Source organism: Cavia porcellus, unplaced genomic scaffold (assembly GCF_034190915.1).
Source record: "Cavia porcellus strain 051 isolate PalLab524CR breed Dunkin Hartley unplaced genomic scaffold, mCavPor4.1 scaffold_18, whole genome shotgun sequence".
Classification (NCBI taxonomy): Eukaryota; Metazoa; Chordata; class Mammalia; order Rodentia; family Caviidae; genus Cavia; species Cavia porcellus.
Window position 1 is genome coordinate 72,979,718 of NW_026947501.1, and position 15,227 is coordinate 72,994,944.

At 55.0% G+C, this 15,227-nt stretch overlaps 1 protein-coding gene across 4 annotated transcripts in view; it reads left to right on the plus strand.

Moving 5' to 3' along the window:
* The window catches only part of Zfyve28 (zinc finger FYVE-type containing 28), a 100,434-nt gene extending 90,865 nt beyond the window's left edge, over nucleotides 1–9,569 (plus strand). For all 4 annotated transcript variants that reach the window (XM_003471688.5, XM_063230369.1, XM_063230368.1 and 1 more), the window contains 5 exons: nucleotides 1,357–1,511; nucleotides 1,998–2,114; nucleotides 7,240–7,344; nucleotides 8,073–8,176; nucleotides 8,553–9,569. In XM_003471688.5, coding sequence (XP_003471736.2) covers nucleotides 1,357–1,511; nucleotides 1,998–2,114; nucleotides 7,240–7,344; nucleotides 8,073–8,176; nucleotides 8,553–8,684 — 613 coding nt within the window. In that variant the 3' untranslated portion in view covers nucleotides 8,685–9,569. The remainder of the gene's footprint in view (nucleotides 1–1,356; nucleotides 1,512–1,997; nucleotides 2,115–7,239; nucleotides 7,345–8,072; nucleotides 8,177–8,552) is intronic.
* The last annotated feature ends 5,658 nt before the right edge of the window (nucleotides 9,570–15,227 follow it).

The window sequence follows — 15,227 nt, forward strand, 5'->3', positions numbered from 1 at the left end:
CCCGGAGTGCTGGGGCCACTGTCCGATCTCCATCCTGTCACTCCAGGCTGGAACTCCTTTCCAGTTCTCCAGAATCCCTGGGCTGCCCGAAGGCTCAGGGTGGAACTCACGTAGGACCAGGGTTACTCAGATGGTGCCCGATTATTTTTCCAGAGTAGCTGCATGCATTATGCTCCCACCAGCAAGGGGACCTTTCAGGCCTTTCTCTGAAACCAGATGGCTGGGTGCCCCATGTGTACAGCCAGCCGCCAGCCTGGAGACAGGGCACACGCATCAGCTGGGTCCCCAGGAGAGAAAATGAATAGCACTGGCCTCTGATAGCAACTTGCAAAAATTGTAATGACTATTTCTAGATAGACGAAAGATTTTATGTACAAGAAACAAGTACAGAAACAATAGGAGCAGGAAATAAGAAAGCAGAGAGTATAAATTAAATGAGAAGAAGCTGAGGTTTTCCATAAAGTGGGACAAAGAGACCAGGAGGTAGAGGGTAGTAGACAAATTATTTTACTGTTGGAGGCTCAGCCACCAATGCCTTTTAAACAGGCGCAGTGGACCCTGAAAAGCAAATTTGATAAACACAGGCCGCTGCAAAGACAGGAAGGGACATGGTGGGGTATCTTGGGGCTGCTCAGACAAAGACCACAGCCTGGGCTGCCTAAGTCTACAGAAATTTCTCTCGGGGCCTGGAATCCAACAGCCGGCTGCCCCACTGTCCACCTGGAGGCTGTGGGATGTTCTGTCTCTTCCTATACCGTTGGCTGCTGTTGGCCGTTGGCTTGTGGCTGTGTCACACCAGTCTCTGATCCTGTGGCCTTGTGGCAACCACCCCTTCCCTTGGTCTCTGCAGCCTCTTTTGAAGACACTTGTCATTGGGTTTAGGACCCACAGAACAACCCAGAATATTCTCATCTCAAAATCCTTTGCTGAATCACACTTGCCAAGATCCTCTTTCTAAATCAGAGCCCATTGCCAGGTTCTAGGGCCCAGGGTGTGGATGCATCTTTTGAGGGGCATCTTTCTGTCCCTGAAAGGTTCATAGAGAGTTGGTGCTTCCATAGGAGGAAATGAGGGGACGGTATTAAACCATGGCTGCAGGACAGCACAGTGCAAGCTTGAGCCCCTGCCAAGCGTTTGGGAGTTGCTGTAGCAGCGTCAGAAGGTGCAGATGGGCCAGGTGCTGGGTCAGAACCTGCCAGGCTGCTTGGCTTGTTAAGCAAGGCCTGTGGGTTCCACTGATGGCATGTTAAAGGCGAGTTACCAGAAGCGACTGCTGGGTGCTCCGATTCATTGGAGTGGGAGCCACACGATTTCCTCTTGGACACCCCACCCACAGTGCCGTCTCCTTCTCTGCAGTGGCTCCGTGTTGGTTTCCTGTGTCACAGATAAGAGTGGGCCAGAGGTGTTCCCTGAAGCCACATCTGCCACCCCCACGGCTACGAGGGAAAAGATCCGGTCCAGGTTCCATGGCAGTCATGACCTGATCCACCGGCTGTTTGTCTGCATCTCAGGTATGACATCTGGGGGGACATAGGGGGTTGAGGACACGTGGGGCGGGGTGCGCCCCTGGCCTTGCTGGAAGGCAGCCATCTCTTCCCTCCTCTGCAAGGGCCGGATCTGCCCCACAGGAAGGAGGAGGAAGGAGCTCTGTGGGTGAGAGCAAGGCTCAGCTCCAGGGAGTGGCTGCAGTAGCAGCTGGGTGAGCACAGCTCCCGACTCCTCCCCAACTTGTCCACCACATGGTATCTGTGCTGAGGCCCTACAGTCCGTGCTTTGGGGCGGTGCATTGTGGGGCTCTGGGTCTGTGCCAGTGCCTAAGCCGATGTGATGGTGACCATGATCAGGCACTGTGGAGCTCTGCAGGTGGCTGTTGGTGGCAGTGGAGCAGCTTAGTGGTGGTGGCTATGCCCTGTCATGTGGCCTGAGGCACACTGTGCAGGAAGTGCTGCCTTCCTTCCCTCTGTCTCTGTCCCTCCCACTGTGGTCCTCTCCCTCAGGTGTGGCTGACCAACTGCAGACAAACTACGCGAGTGACCTGAGGAGTATCCTCAAAACACTGTTCGAGGTCATGGCCACCAAGCCAGAAACAGATGACAAGGAGAAGCTGAAGAAGGGTGAGTGTCACCTGGGGCAGGCTCTGCAGCTCCTGCTGACCACACTATCCACCCCGCGGGGAGGGAGTACTCGTACAGCTGTACCTGCTGCTCTGAGGCAGTGACGTGTTCAGGCTTTGTGTGACCCAGTGTGCAGGAACCAGGGACACAGCCTGGAGAGGTGCAGCAAGGGCCTGACTTTCTGCTGCACACAGAGGCTGGGAGACCTGGCCTCCCTCTCAAAGGCCAGCCAGATGTCACAGTCACTCCTACCCATTTGTCAAAGCATTCAGAGGCCACAGCAAAGGGAGGGGACATTGACCATCTCCCCACCCAGCGCAGCAGAGGCTTCCCTGGCTTTGATCTGCCGACATGTGCACGACTCTCACACCAGAGGTATGCATTCACTTTCCTGTGCACACATAAGCATATACACATACACAATTGTGTGTACTCACATGCCTGGCTCACATGCACGCACGTTACAGAAAACAGACCAAACTTGGGAAGAAATGGCACCAAAGAGAATAAGGAGGCAGTTTATTGCACTGGTGCGCCTCTGACTAGGATCTCTCCCAAAGAGCCAGAGCCCCACCCAGTGGAGTTTTGGGGTTTTTAAAGGGAAAGAGAGCAGGGAGGTAGATAGGCAGATTCGGTGTGTGTGAGGGAGGGTTGAGTGGTAGAATGAGCTGCTGAAGGAGTTTAAACATTTCAGGTTACATCATAAGGCCATCAGCTATACCAAGTGTGGGTTGTACAAAGGAAAGAGTGTCCTGTTACATTTTAAATTACATTGTGAGGCCATCAGTTACACAAGAGCAAAGATGGGTACAGAAAAGCAGAAGCATTCTGTCATCGGGCCTGCGAGGCATGTCCACTTGGTTTTGGTAGACATCCTGGACAGGCTTTTATTTAAAATTTTAATTTTACTCCTTCATTTCCCCCTCTTTTTAATTAATCAGAAAAACTGTCAGGGCCACAGTGCCTGCATGTGAATTTGAGTCCAGATACAAAAAAAAATCATTTTCAGAGACTTTGAGTTTAGGGCTGTATGGAAGGACCTAACCTGAGAGGCATCTGAAGCTGATGCTGTTTATTTGCTCTGTAATGAAAGAGGTGAGCAAGTAGGTGAGGGCCTAGTGGGTATACAAGGAAGGAGGTGGTCAGGGGCCCCTGGAGCATTCCCTGCCTTGGTGCCGCGTTTCCCAGGGAGCTGCACCCGTTGGAGCCTGTCTTCCTTTCTTGGGCCACTGGTTTATTTGCTCTTGCAACAGGCAGGCAGTTTCTTGGATGACAATGTTGGCATAGTAGAACATTTTCCCTCTAAGAACAAGCAAGTGCGTCCCAGTCTGGCAGTGAGGAGGTCTGAAGCTCTGCGGTTTCAGAGGATCGCTACGGCCAAGGAGTCAATTTGGTCTTAGAGGGGATCCTTGCACTGCTGTAAAACCATCCTCTATCTTGGTGCCCAGTTGTAAGCACTGTTGTTGGCCTATACCCAGGGCAATGGCACTGAAGGTCAGACTCCCTGCTGTGGCTATCCTGGCCAAGACTGCCAGTACCACAGTGTCACGCTTTTGGCAAGGTAGGGAGCCTCTGTGGGTCCCAGTTGACCTGGGTAGCGAGGGGTTCAGGTATGAGGTAGCCAAGTGCACAGAGGCTCATTTTTGTGTTCGAAAATACCTGGTGGACCCTGTCACATCAAATAAAGAAGATTCCATGGGGGCCATCAGGGAGCTGGAGGTAGCAATCAGAACATCTGTACAGCAGCTGAGATGTCTGGTTTCACAGAGGAGCCCACATGTGCCATTCCTCCAAACCTCTGCTGGACAGCGCTGAGGCACAGCATCAGGTGTAGAGGCAGAGCTAAGGTTGGGACCATTTAAGGTCAGGCTGAAGGTGCAGTAAGAGAGGGCTGTGAGGGGCACCCAGTGCCAACCATCACTTCCTGACTTTGGATCGATAGCTTAGAGGTCCTGATGGGTACTGTTGACCAGGTACAAAAGGTCAGATGTGGAGGGCCCTGCATAATTAGCTGCAAGGGTCATGGCCAATGGGAACAATGGTGGCTTTGGGTTAGGGATTTTAATGTGGGCCAGACTTTTATGATTTTCAGGATAGTAAGTGGGTCTAATCTCCTCCCGCCTACCCAGACACTCAGCTGGCAACCAGACGTCCATTCCAGGTGGGTGGGGCCCTTCATGGCATATTTTAGGGGATTAGAGGCTCCCTGTGGGCACTTTGGACCAAATGGGGGATGAGGTAGAGGGCTATTTAGAGACACCCTATAGTCTATGGCACAGTCCCTGCCGGGGCAGAACCTGACGTCAGCTTTGCTCTTGCTCTTGCAGTAGCCCTTTCCTGGTGCCATTCATTGTTAACTTGATGCTCTTGTTGCCATCTTACACCTCCACATCCTGTACAATAGTCACGGGTACCCAGACCTGGGTTGTTGGCTGCATCAAAATGAAGCACACTTTAGACTGAGAAGGTCCCATCGGGACGGCTGAGAACCACTACGGGGTCAGCACCACAAGCCGGGCTTGACTCCCAGTGGCCGGAGCCTGGTTGGCAAGAGGTCCCCCCCTAATTATGAGTGGAGGTTTCACATGCAAAGCTTCAGAGGGTGTATATCCCACGGTCCCTGGTGAGTTCTGAATCTTGAAGATGACCGTGGAAAGCAAATCTACTCACGGTGCCTGAATTACTTGGTGATACCTGAGCAATATTAATTTTAAAGTCCTGTTTATTTTTTTAACTTTTCCAGAGATTTGTGGCCTGTATGCTGTATGTAAATTTCACCTGATTTTTAATTCTTTAGTCAGCAGGGTTATCTGTGTCACAAATGCAGGCCCACCATCACTGCCTGTGGTTAGGGCTGGCCCATATCTAGGGTAATTTCTCTTAGTAATACTCTACAGACTTTAGTGGCTTTCTCTGTTTTAGACAGAAATGCTTCTGGCAATCCAGAATAAGTACGATGAGTACCAGAGGGTATTTGAATCCTCTACATGGTTTGACCTCTGTAAACTCTACTTGTATGTCTTTATTTGTTCTGTTTTTGTTTTTTCGTTGGTACTGGGGGTTGAACACATGACCTCACATTTGCCAGGCAGGCACTAGTGCCACTGAGCTAAATCCCCAGTCCCCTACTTGTAGGTCTTTAAAAAGGGAAAGTCTAGCATGTTGGATCCCAGGTGGGGGTTTAGGCCCAGATCGGGGTTTAGTCCTTGCATAGATTTGATATCTTTGACTAACAGAGGCACAGACTGAAGCTAATGACTTAGAAGCTGAGTTATAGCAGTTTCTGTGTGTGATGCCATGATGGCGTTTTATCCAGGTACAGGCCAAGTTCTGTGGAGCCAGCATTGATTGTCCACTGGGTCCATGTATGCTCTTTCCTGTTCTGCCCATGTAATTTGCTCCCTTGAAGCAGCTGAGGGGTCTGAATGGAGACTGAGGACAACTTTAGGAGGTCCTCATGTTGGGCTTCCAGATTCTGTACTCAACCATTTGTCCCCCAGGTGGAACCCTCTGTTGCCAGTTTAGCGTTTTCATCCATTTTGTGATTTCCCAGAATGAGAGTCCTTTCCCTTTCAGTGCCCTTTACAATGGATAATGGCAACCTTCTTAGGTTTCCAAATTGCAGTTGGGAGTTGAGAAATTTCATCCCTGTTTTTAATTTGTTTTTCTTCTGCCATGAGAAGTCCACGTTCCTTTTACACATTCTGTGGACATGAACAGTGGCAAAAGTATACCTCAAGTCAGTGTAGATGTTTACCTTTTTCCCTTTTGCCCAGATGAGAGCTTATATTAAGGTCCACGGTTTAGCCTGTTGAGCAGACAAGTTCTGGGGAAAAGGACCAGCTAGGAGCAGTTCTTCCGTGGTAACAGCAGCATATCTGACGTGGCATTTTTTATCCTTGATGAGATACTTCCATCTGGGAACAGCGTGTACTCGGCATCAGACAAGGGCTCCATCTGTAAATCTGACTAACTGGCCAAAGCTTATCAGTGAGAGCTGGGCAGTCATGATTGGGGGTGCCAAGTGTGGTGGGCAGGAAGGTAGCAGGGATTAGAGGCTTGGTCAGATGGACGCGAAGCTGAGGATTTTGCTCCAGAGTCCTTGGTACTGGCGAGTTGCCTGTTGGACAGCCAGTGATGTCCATGGTCATTCAGGAGGTCCAGTACACCCAGTGACTCCTGAGTGGTTATGTCCTGACCTATGACGAGCTCGTCACTTTCCTGGTCAGAGGACAGTGGCTTCCGAGTGCAGAGACAAGGGCGTCAGCCCTTAACAACTGTATCTAATTGATTTTGTTTTGTTTGTACTGGGGATTAACTCAGGACCTTGTGCTTGCCAGGCAGGCACTGTACCACTGAGCTACATCCCTAGATGGATTTGAGTGTTTGACAGGTAGGCCACCATTATGTATGGAATTCCCAAGGCTGTGGCTATAGAGAGGGCCTTTTAATATCCTTGAAAGCCTTTTTCTGTTTTGAGTTTTAGTTAAAAGTGTCAGTCTTTTCCAGATGAGCCATCGTGTAGAGACCTTACTATATTTTTCTATGAACTCAGGGATCCAGATTCTGTAGAAGCCAGCAGTTTCAAGGAATTTTCAGTTTTTTTTTTTTTTTCTTGTGATTGGGACTGGGATGGGGCAGGCAATCTCTTTTTAGTCCAAAGACACAGGGTCCCTGGTTTTAGTGAAATCTCAGATATCTAACTTTTGCCTGAAGATTTGTGTGTTTTTCCAAGATACCTTGGAGCCAGTGTTTTGTCAGCAGTTGCTGCAGAGCTTTTGTGCCCAGCAGGAAGTCCTTACTGGTGAGGAAGAGCCTGTGTCCAACCCAGCTCTACTGGAAGCCGCACAGCCAGGCACCCTCCTGCCTGGGAGTCTAGGCAGGTGACCTCCTTGAAGGCAGCACTCAGAAGAGCTGTGACAAGGACTGGCCACACACGTGGGGACTGTGGGCTGCTTAGGCCACACTGAATGGGGCCCACAGAGACCCTGCCTACCTGACCTCTTGCCATAGCATGTACCACACACCGTAAGACACCCGGTGGGCTCAGGAGCATCCAGGCAGCCCACAAGGGACAGGACCCACTGCATGACCCGCAAACCCCAACGGCCTTCTTCTCTTCCAGTCACCCAGAGCCTGCGGAGCGCAGCCTTGGAGGACTGCGTGCTGTGTCAGGAGACCCTGTCCTCCTCTGAACTTGCAGCCAAGACCTGTGATGGAGACTTCGAAGGTGTGTGGGAAGCTGGGGCTGGGGCCTGTCTGGTGCCTGTAGACACAGGGTCCTCAGGGCTCTGGTGTGTGGTCCCTGAGGAGGGCCGATGGGCCCACAGTCCTGGCACTACTAAGTGGCCTCTGCTGGGTGTCTCAGCCTGGCGGGCACACACCAAAGGGTATGGGAACAGGGAGGCATTGGATCAAGGATGCCTCCACCAGATGCCACCACCACCCTTGTGCCAAGAGGTGTCTGACAAGGCAGCCTCAGGGCTGTGAGAACAATGATGGGACTATGGAGTTCTGGGAGCCCCAGGGAGTAGAGTGGGCTGCAGCCTCTGACCCGGTCACATAGGATCTGGGAACCCTGCTCTCATCAGGAATCAGCAGGGGGCCAGGCAGCACGGCTGGAGAGGAAGGGCATTCAGGGTAGTTTGGGGTAGGCCCCAGACCTTTGCAAGGGGCTGCTGACAGAGTTAGTTAGGTGAATGGCCAGGAGAGGCTAGGGTCACTCAAGTAAAGAGTTCTTTCTCCATTGAATATCCCGAGTCCAGGTGGCCTGGCCTGGGCCCACAGTGGGGTGTGACTGCCAGGCCCTGCGGATGGCAGTGAGGAGGGATACCTGTGTCTGCTGCTCCTGCCCTAGAGTCCTAGCCAATCACTAAAGCCTAGGGTGGCCCCAGGGCAAGGAGTCAGGTGCTGCCCTCCGCCATGGTGTGGCTGATGGCCTGGCTCTCCTTGTGACAGACCCCCCCGAATGGGTGCCAGACGAGGCTTGTGGCTTCTGCACCGCGTGCAAGGCGCCCTTCACCGTCATCCGCAGGAAGCACCATTGCCGCAGCTGCGGGAAGGTGGGTGGGGCCCGTGGGCACAGCCTTGGGGTCCTGGGGACCAATGAGACCTTTGGGGTCCTCATGCTGGCACCCTTTGGAGTCCCAGGCCTGCTCCAGCCTGTGTCCAGTCTTGGCCACACAGAGTCAGGGCCAGACTGGGAATAGAGGACTGAAGCAGGGGCTTGCAGTAGCCTCTGTACAGGGCTTGGATACCCCAAGACCCTAGACTCCTGGACCAGGTCTTGCTGGGGGTTCCCCAAGGTCCCCTGTCACCCATGGGACTGGGACCTGCAGAGCCCCACCCCCACCCCAGTGCCTTGCGAGTGTGGGTGGGGGGCTTGGGAGATCAGCCTGGGACCCTCTGCCCACTGGCTGCCACTTGCCCCGTTTCCAGATCTTCTGCTCCCGCTGTTCTTCACACTCAGCACCGCTGCCCCGCTATGGACAGGTGAAGCCTGTGCGTGTGTGCACGCACTGCTACATGTTCCACGTCACACCCTTCTACAGCGACAGGGCAGGCATGTGACAACGTAACCCAGTGCTCCTGGGGCTGCCTTGGCACCTGGGAAGGAGGTGCAGCGTGCTATGCTGAGGAGGGCCCACCATGTCTCATCAAGCCTCACTCTCCCCTCTGGCCTCCCACCTGCAGGGACCCCAGAGCAGGTGAGACGTGAACAGAGGTCAGCCTCACTGACCTCGGGGCCTCATAGCTCTTCCCAGGTAGGATGCCTAGCCGAGCAGGCTCAGAGCTCTGTTCTGCTGTGTACGCCAAGGCAGGAGAGCAGCCACTGTGCAGCCTTGTCTGTGGTGGAGAATCTGCAGGGGCCTCTGCAGCCCAGGGCCACAGCTCATCGTGCACTTACCACCTGCCGCACTCCCCAGCGCCCATTGCCCACCTTAGGACCCAGCTTAACAATGTGCGTCTCATTTCTTCCTGGAGGGGAATGTAGGAAGCAGACCCGGCGGTCTCCTGTACAGGTGGATGTGCCCTTGGTATCCGCCCCATGGCCTGCCTGGCACAGACACAGGGCAGACGATTCCCAGTTTCCTGCTCCTGGGCTCAGACCTGCTTGACTGAGCTGGCATGACTCCCTTCCCAGTGCCCCTTGGGCAGCTGGGTCCCAGGCTGGCCGTTGAGTGGCCCTGGTGCAGACACCTCCTCAGGCTTCAATCTCAGGCTTCACATTGCAATGATGATTGCAGTTTTATTTTTAGAGAGATAACACACCTATTGCTTCTTTTATAGGATGAAATCCCATTACTGCTTCATGGCAGAACACAGGTACACAGAAACAGCTTCTGTGGGGGGAAAGAATGTATAATGAAGGAAATGTTATGTACTGAGATTATTTTTATTTTCTAAATGCTATAGTTCAGAATCATTTCCATAAATCTGTTTAAGGATTGCAAATGCTCTCGTGTATTCTGTGAACTCCAACTCCTTTTTCTCCATCTGGGAAGCCATGGTGCCCATACCGAGGTGGACACTTGAGGGGCAGCACACTGCCTCCCATCAGCCCCCAGGAGAGGGTGGTTGCCCCCTGCCCAGCATGATCCTGTCCCTCCCATGAGGGTGCCATCTCTCAGCTACTGGCCCGCCCCGGACTGTAGGGTCTGTGCGTGGGTAGGCAGATGGGAGTGCTCTGGGCTGCTGCAGCTTGGGTCCTACCCCGCCTTGGTGGTCCTGGTCTTGGGCTGTCACCAGCAGCTGGGCACTGCATTCCAAGGTGCCCTGGGAAGAACACAGAAGGACCAGCCTGGGGTTGCCAGGGCAACGGAGCCTCCCTCTACTTTTTGCCCAGGGGGACTGAGAAAGGGAGTCCTGGGAGACCCCAGCAGCTCCCATACCTTCTTCCTAGGAGAACACAACTTCCAGCCAGGGAAGTCCTTCAGGGACAGAAGAGACAGGGCATTCCCAGCTGCTGAGACTCTATCCCAGCCTCCCATGTCCTTCTTGTCCTTGCACCAGGGACAGCTGTGCCACAGTGGAGTCACCAGCTGTCTGAAGGAGGTGCCACTGTACCAGGAGAAGCCAAGCTACACTGAGTGTCCCTGTCTGTCCTCTCAGGCACCCACAGTGACATGGTATCCTCATATTCCAGCAGGTCAAAGGCCAATCTGCTCTTGAGCCAGTGTGCCCTGCAGAGGGCCTAGAGTTTGTACCCTCATTTGCCCAGGAGTAAGGGTTCCTTGGATTTTTTATGCTACACCCAGGTCCACTGGTCCCACTTCACCCTCCAATGGCTTTCCCCACCCGAGGGACAGAGAGGACAGAGAGGGACAATGCAGCAAACCTAGGTGGGTGAGGAATGTGCTCAGAGGCAGCTTCTGCTTTGGGACCCACTCTCAGCACCACTGGTGCTTCCCACATCCTGGCTTCACACATGCCGGCCACAGTCCCTGTGACGGTCCCTCAAGGGAGCAGGACCTCATGTCACAGTGGGAAACTGGGGCTCTTAGATCTGTAAGCAGCAAGCTGGGCTGTGGAGTAAATTGAGCACACACCTTGCCCACCTGGCATTTGGAGACAAGACTTGCCCTCTGCCCTGGGATGGGGCCATCCATGTCCTCAGCACCCAGCCCAGCTGGTGGTGACAGCAGGGCTTGAGGCGAAGTGGGTGGCCCAGTGCTTTGGATGTTCCCACAAGGCACCCAGGAGGAGGTACAGGATGGGGGGCTGGGGAGGACTCGCTGGGAAAGAGATGCTTGCTTGACCTTGGGAGGTGACATTGGGTGGGAGCAAGGAGCACCACATCCCTGCTGACCCCCTTCCCCTGCAAGTTTCTTAGGGTCCCTGCACACCCACATTAGGGCTCCAGAGGTGCCCTGCTGCCCGCTCCCTTGTCTGTGGCCTGCAGCCATTCTGGTGCGGCCACCATACACCCCTCTCTGCTGAGTTTTGGGCCACAACCAGGCCAGCAGGTGACCCTCAGGGCTATGGGTGTCCCTGTTGGTGATGATGGCACTGGAGACTATGGGAGACAGAGACCTTCCCTTCCTGTGCCCTGGGGCCTGTGTTCCCGCCAGGGTCCTGGCTGTAGCTCCTAGTGGCCACCAGGGGGCACCCACCACCTCCTCTGGGGCCTCCCAGTTGGGCCAGTCCCTGGGGGAATCCACCTTCACCTCCTTCCACACCTGCTGTCCCACTGTGGCCCCCCAGCAGAGCCAGTCCCTGGGGGTCCTAGGAGCCTGTGGAGGTTCTCCAGTCATGGCCATGACTGGAGGCAAGCAGATGGTGCCCCATGGCTCCAAGAGGCCAGGAAAGAGGGGAGTCAGCCCCCTCAAACCACCAGAGTGGTGGACAGCTTCATGGTGTCTGCAGCTTTGAGTCTGTGCAGGGGTTGGAGAGAGACTGGCAGGATCCAGAGTGCCTGCTGCATGCCACTCCCATGTCCCAGAGTCCTGGAGAGACTTGTTTTCTTCAAGGGCCACCTCCTCCAGGCAGCCTTTCCTGATAGTGCTGCTTTTCCCACCCCTAATTCCCTCACCAGAGCCCCTATGGTTCATGGGAGAGAACCCCTTACCCCGGTTTGGGCCCCCAGGCCTCTGGCACATAAAGGTTCCCCCAGGCACAGAAGCCCAGAAGCAGCAATGAGGCCAGGTGTGGCCGCCCACCCAGCTGGCCTGCCACTTGGGAGGGGCTTGGTCTGCAGCAACATCCCTTGGTCATGGCTTCCCTACCCCGTAAAAACTCTTGAAAGGAAAATTTATCATTTTGTTTCCGGATAATTTTGGCTGTGAGAAATTAATTTAATTTACAATTGCTAAAAACACAAAAAGAAATACGAACAGAAAAAATTACAATTGTTAAATCATCTAGGGCTCTAAAATCTAGTGGGAAAACCTTGAAAAGAGAGGGAAAAAACCATACCACCCATTGTTCACAAATATAATGAACTGTTTTCTTATTTTAAATCCAGAAGTAACGTGGACACTGTTAGTTTCCATAGACCTTTAATTACATCTTCATGTGTCTCTTTGTGTTCTGCAGGCAATGTTCCCTGCATGTCGAAGTTTCTAGAAGGCCAACAAATGTTCAGAGGCCTGGCCTGGTGCCCAGCACTGGCCAGCCCAGAGCTTAGGCCCCACCCCGGATTCTGAACAGAGCCCTGCAGCCCTGGGCCCACTTCCGGAAGTGGGGGTGGGGATGAGCACTGAGGTGGGGAACAAGAGTTTGAAGCACATTCCCACTTGGGTGATGTTTGCATTTGGCTACTTCCTGGGCATCCACTGCTGCCAGGGCTCTCTAGGTGTCTTGCTTCCACCCCAAGAGCCAGAAGTGGCAGTCTCAATGACCATACCACCTCCTCATGACCACAATAGAGTTGGGGTGCCACCATGGCTCTCTGGGGCTGCTGATCCAACTCTGCCCTGGGGCTGGAGCTGACCTCAGTGAGCTGTCAGGACAGCAACCCACTCCCACAGCAGCCAGTTGAACAGCAGGAGTGCTAGAAGGAGGAATCCCAGAAACTTCAGGGTGTCCACCCAGTCCCCAGAGGCCACAGGGCAGAGGCCACAGGTAGGAGAGCAGGGCTGGCCCCTGGAAAAGGAGGGCCCCATGAACTTTCCACCTTGGGTGCAGGGGATACTCCCCAGTGCTTGGCTGAGGTCCTGGGATACCCAAAAAGCTGTGGACAATTTTGGGGACATGACAGGAGTCTGGTGACCCAGGACCCACAAAAGGGAAGCAGGGCTCAGCCAGCCTGGGGAGGTCAGAAATGAGTCTTCTGCATGTTCTTGGGATTTGGGGCCCAGGGTAGGTAGGAGTCCCTCAGTGTACACTCCAAAGCCCAAGGGTGGGTGCCAGCTTCATCTGTAGCCAAGGAAGCTGAGGCTGAGGCACCCAAGAAGGCCAGCCACTGCTAGGCCCCCACCCACAAGGGAGAGGACCCTTGGCTATCTCCTGGAGCCCCTGGTGGCTGGTGCTCAGTGGCTGGTCTAGGAGGGCTGCAGGTGAGAGCCCCTGGAGGCCTTGGTGTACAGAGGGGTCCTCAGCCCCCAGATGGAGTGGGGGCCTGGGCTGGAGGGAGGGGAAGCTGTAGGTGTCTGCAGATCCCTCCTTTCCACTGGCTCCATCCTTACTGGCAGGGGCCTCCACTGCCTGCTGCCCACATCCTCTTTTTCCCAGCCCCTGGGTCTCCGTGTGCACTTGTGCGGGTACCTGTCCGGCAATACCATGCGGAGAGTCAGCACTCGGCAGGGCGGGTGTAGATGCTTGCCAGTCCCAAGGAAGTGTGACAGCTTCCGGATTCCTAGGATCCTAGAGCGGCCCTCAGCACCCCGCGGTCCCATTCCAATACCCTCCCCGGTTGTCCCTTGCGGTCCCAGTGCTGCAGGCTGCTCTAGCCCCAGGGAGGTGGCGCCCTGTCCTGGGGGTGGTTGGGGGCGAGGCACAAATGAGCCCGGGTCAGAGGAGGCAGGCGGCTCCCACGGCCAAGCACAACACCTGCACACCCCGGCGATACCGGGCAGGAGGCAGCGAGCTCTTTCTCTAGGTCCCAAAGCCGCAAAAAACGATCTTGCATCCCCTCTATGCGGGACGGGTTGCAGCAGGAAGGTCCCCCTACACCGCGTTTGCACTGGGCGCCTTCTGTGTCACGTCCCAGGTCCCCCAGGCTGAGGAGTGTACGTCATTCAATCCCTCTGGTTCAGACAGCCGGGCTCTTTCCCCAGCAGGGCCATGTGCCAGGGCAGCACTGTCTCCGCGCTCCCGGGCCACTAGGATCGGGTTGGGGGAGCCTCCGGGTGGGGAAGGTGAAAATGCACGTAGCACTCACATTGGTGCTGGAACCCAAATGATACGGTTTCAGCAGTTTTTGTTCACTCGGCAGCAGAGCCTCCTCCCACCTACAACTTCTGGGCATACTGTGGTCGGACACTCGATGCCACAAAACACCTGCTGCCCTTCCAGAGGCGTGACAAAAACAGCAAGAGCGCTGGGGTGGTGCATATCTGCCACTGCAACTACTCGGGAGGCTGAAGCAGCAGGATCACAATTTAGGGAGACCGGTCTCTAAATAAAACTTGGAGGGAGCAAGGGCACGGGATGCAGCTCTATGACACAGCACTTGCCACTATGAGACCCGGTTCCATTCCTACTACCGCAAACAAAACAAAACCAAAACGAAACCAAAAGGCCGAGCGAGAGGAAGACCTCGGAGGAGCAATCGAGGCGGACAGCGGCCGGAGTGGTCCAGGTGACCCGGCGGCGGAGCGCAGGGTCCTCCCTTCAGGCAGCGGGCCCGCGGGAGGGGACACCGAGGGACCCACCATGCCCTTGCGGTAGACCGCGGTCCCTCCCCAAGATGGGGCCCATGGTGTCCTCTGGACAGCGCGGGTCACTCCGCTCCCGCCTCGGCTTCCCCACAGACACCCTCTGAAAAACCCTGCCTTTATGCTCGGACTGGCTGCATCCCTCCCCAAGTCCTGGCTTTCCTGAAGCCGCCCGCGGGGATGGAGTCGTTCCTAGCCCCGCGCGGGACCTCGAGCCACCAAAGGACCCCGCCCTCTGCGAAGCCAGTGCTGCCGCCATCCTGAGCAATAGGTCCCAGAGCTCCGAGCACGGCGTTCACGGGGAGGCTGCACGTGTCACGCTGCGTATTCTGCCCGGTGTCTCTAGTGAAGCGCCCGCGCCCCACTGCCCCTCGCACAGCCTAGCGGCGGTCACTCAGCACGCCGCTTCCTCCAGGCAACTCCTCCAGCCTCAACGCCCTCATTGGTCTAGCGCCCAGACGCTGGCTATTGGTCCACAGGCGCAATTTACATAGAACGCCCTAGCCCAATCTGCGCGCAGCGCCTACTTAACATGCACGGCGGCCGCCAGTCAGCGAACGTGGGGGCCGGGCCACCACGTGCTGTTGCTAAGCTTGGGCTTCTAAATTGTTACTACTGCTGCTGGCCTATCCCAGGCTAGCTTCGCATCTGTCAACATTCTCCGTCCAGCCCAAGGCGGTCGGACCGTCCCCATTGGCCAAGGCTCTGACCAGAGCCCGCCTCTGAGGCCACAGTGCCGGATTCTATTGGCTATACCGGTCGTCACTCTCCCTTATGTGTCAATTTGAGGGCCTGA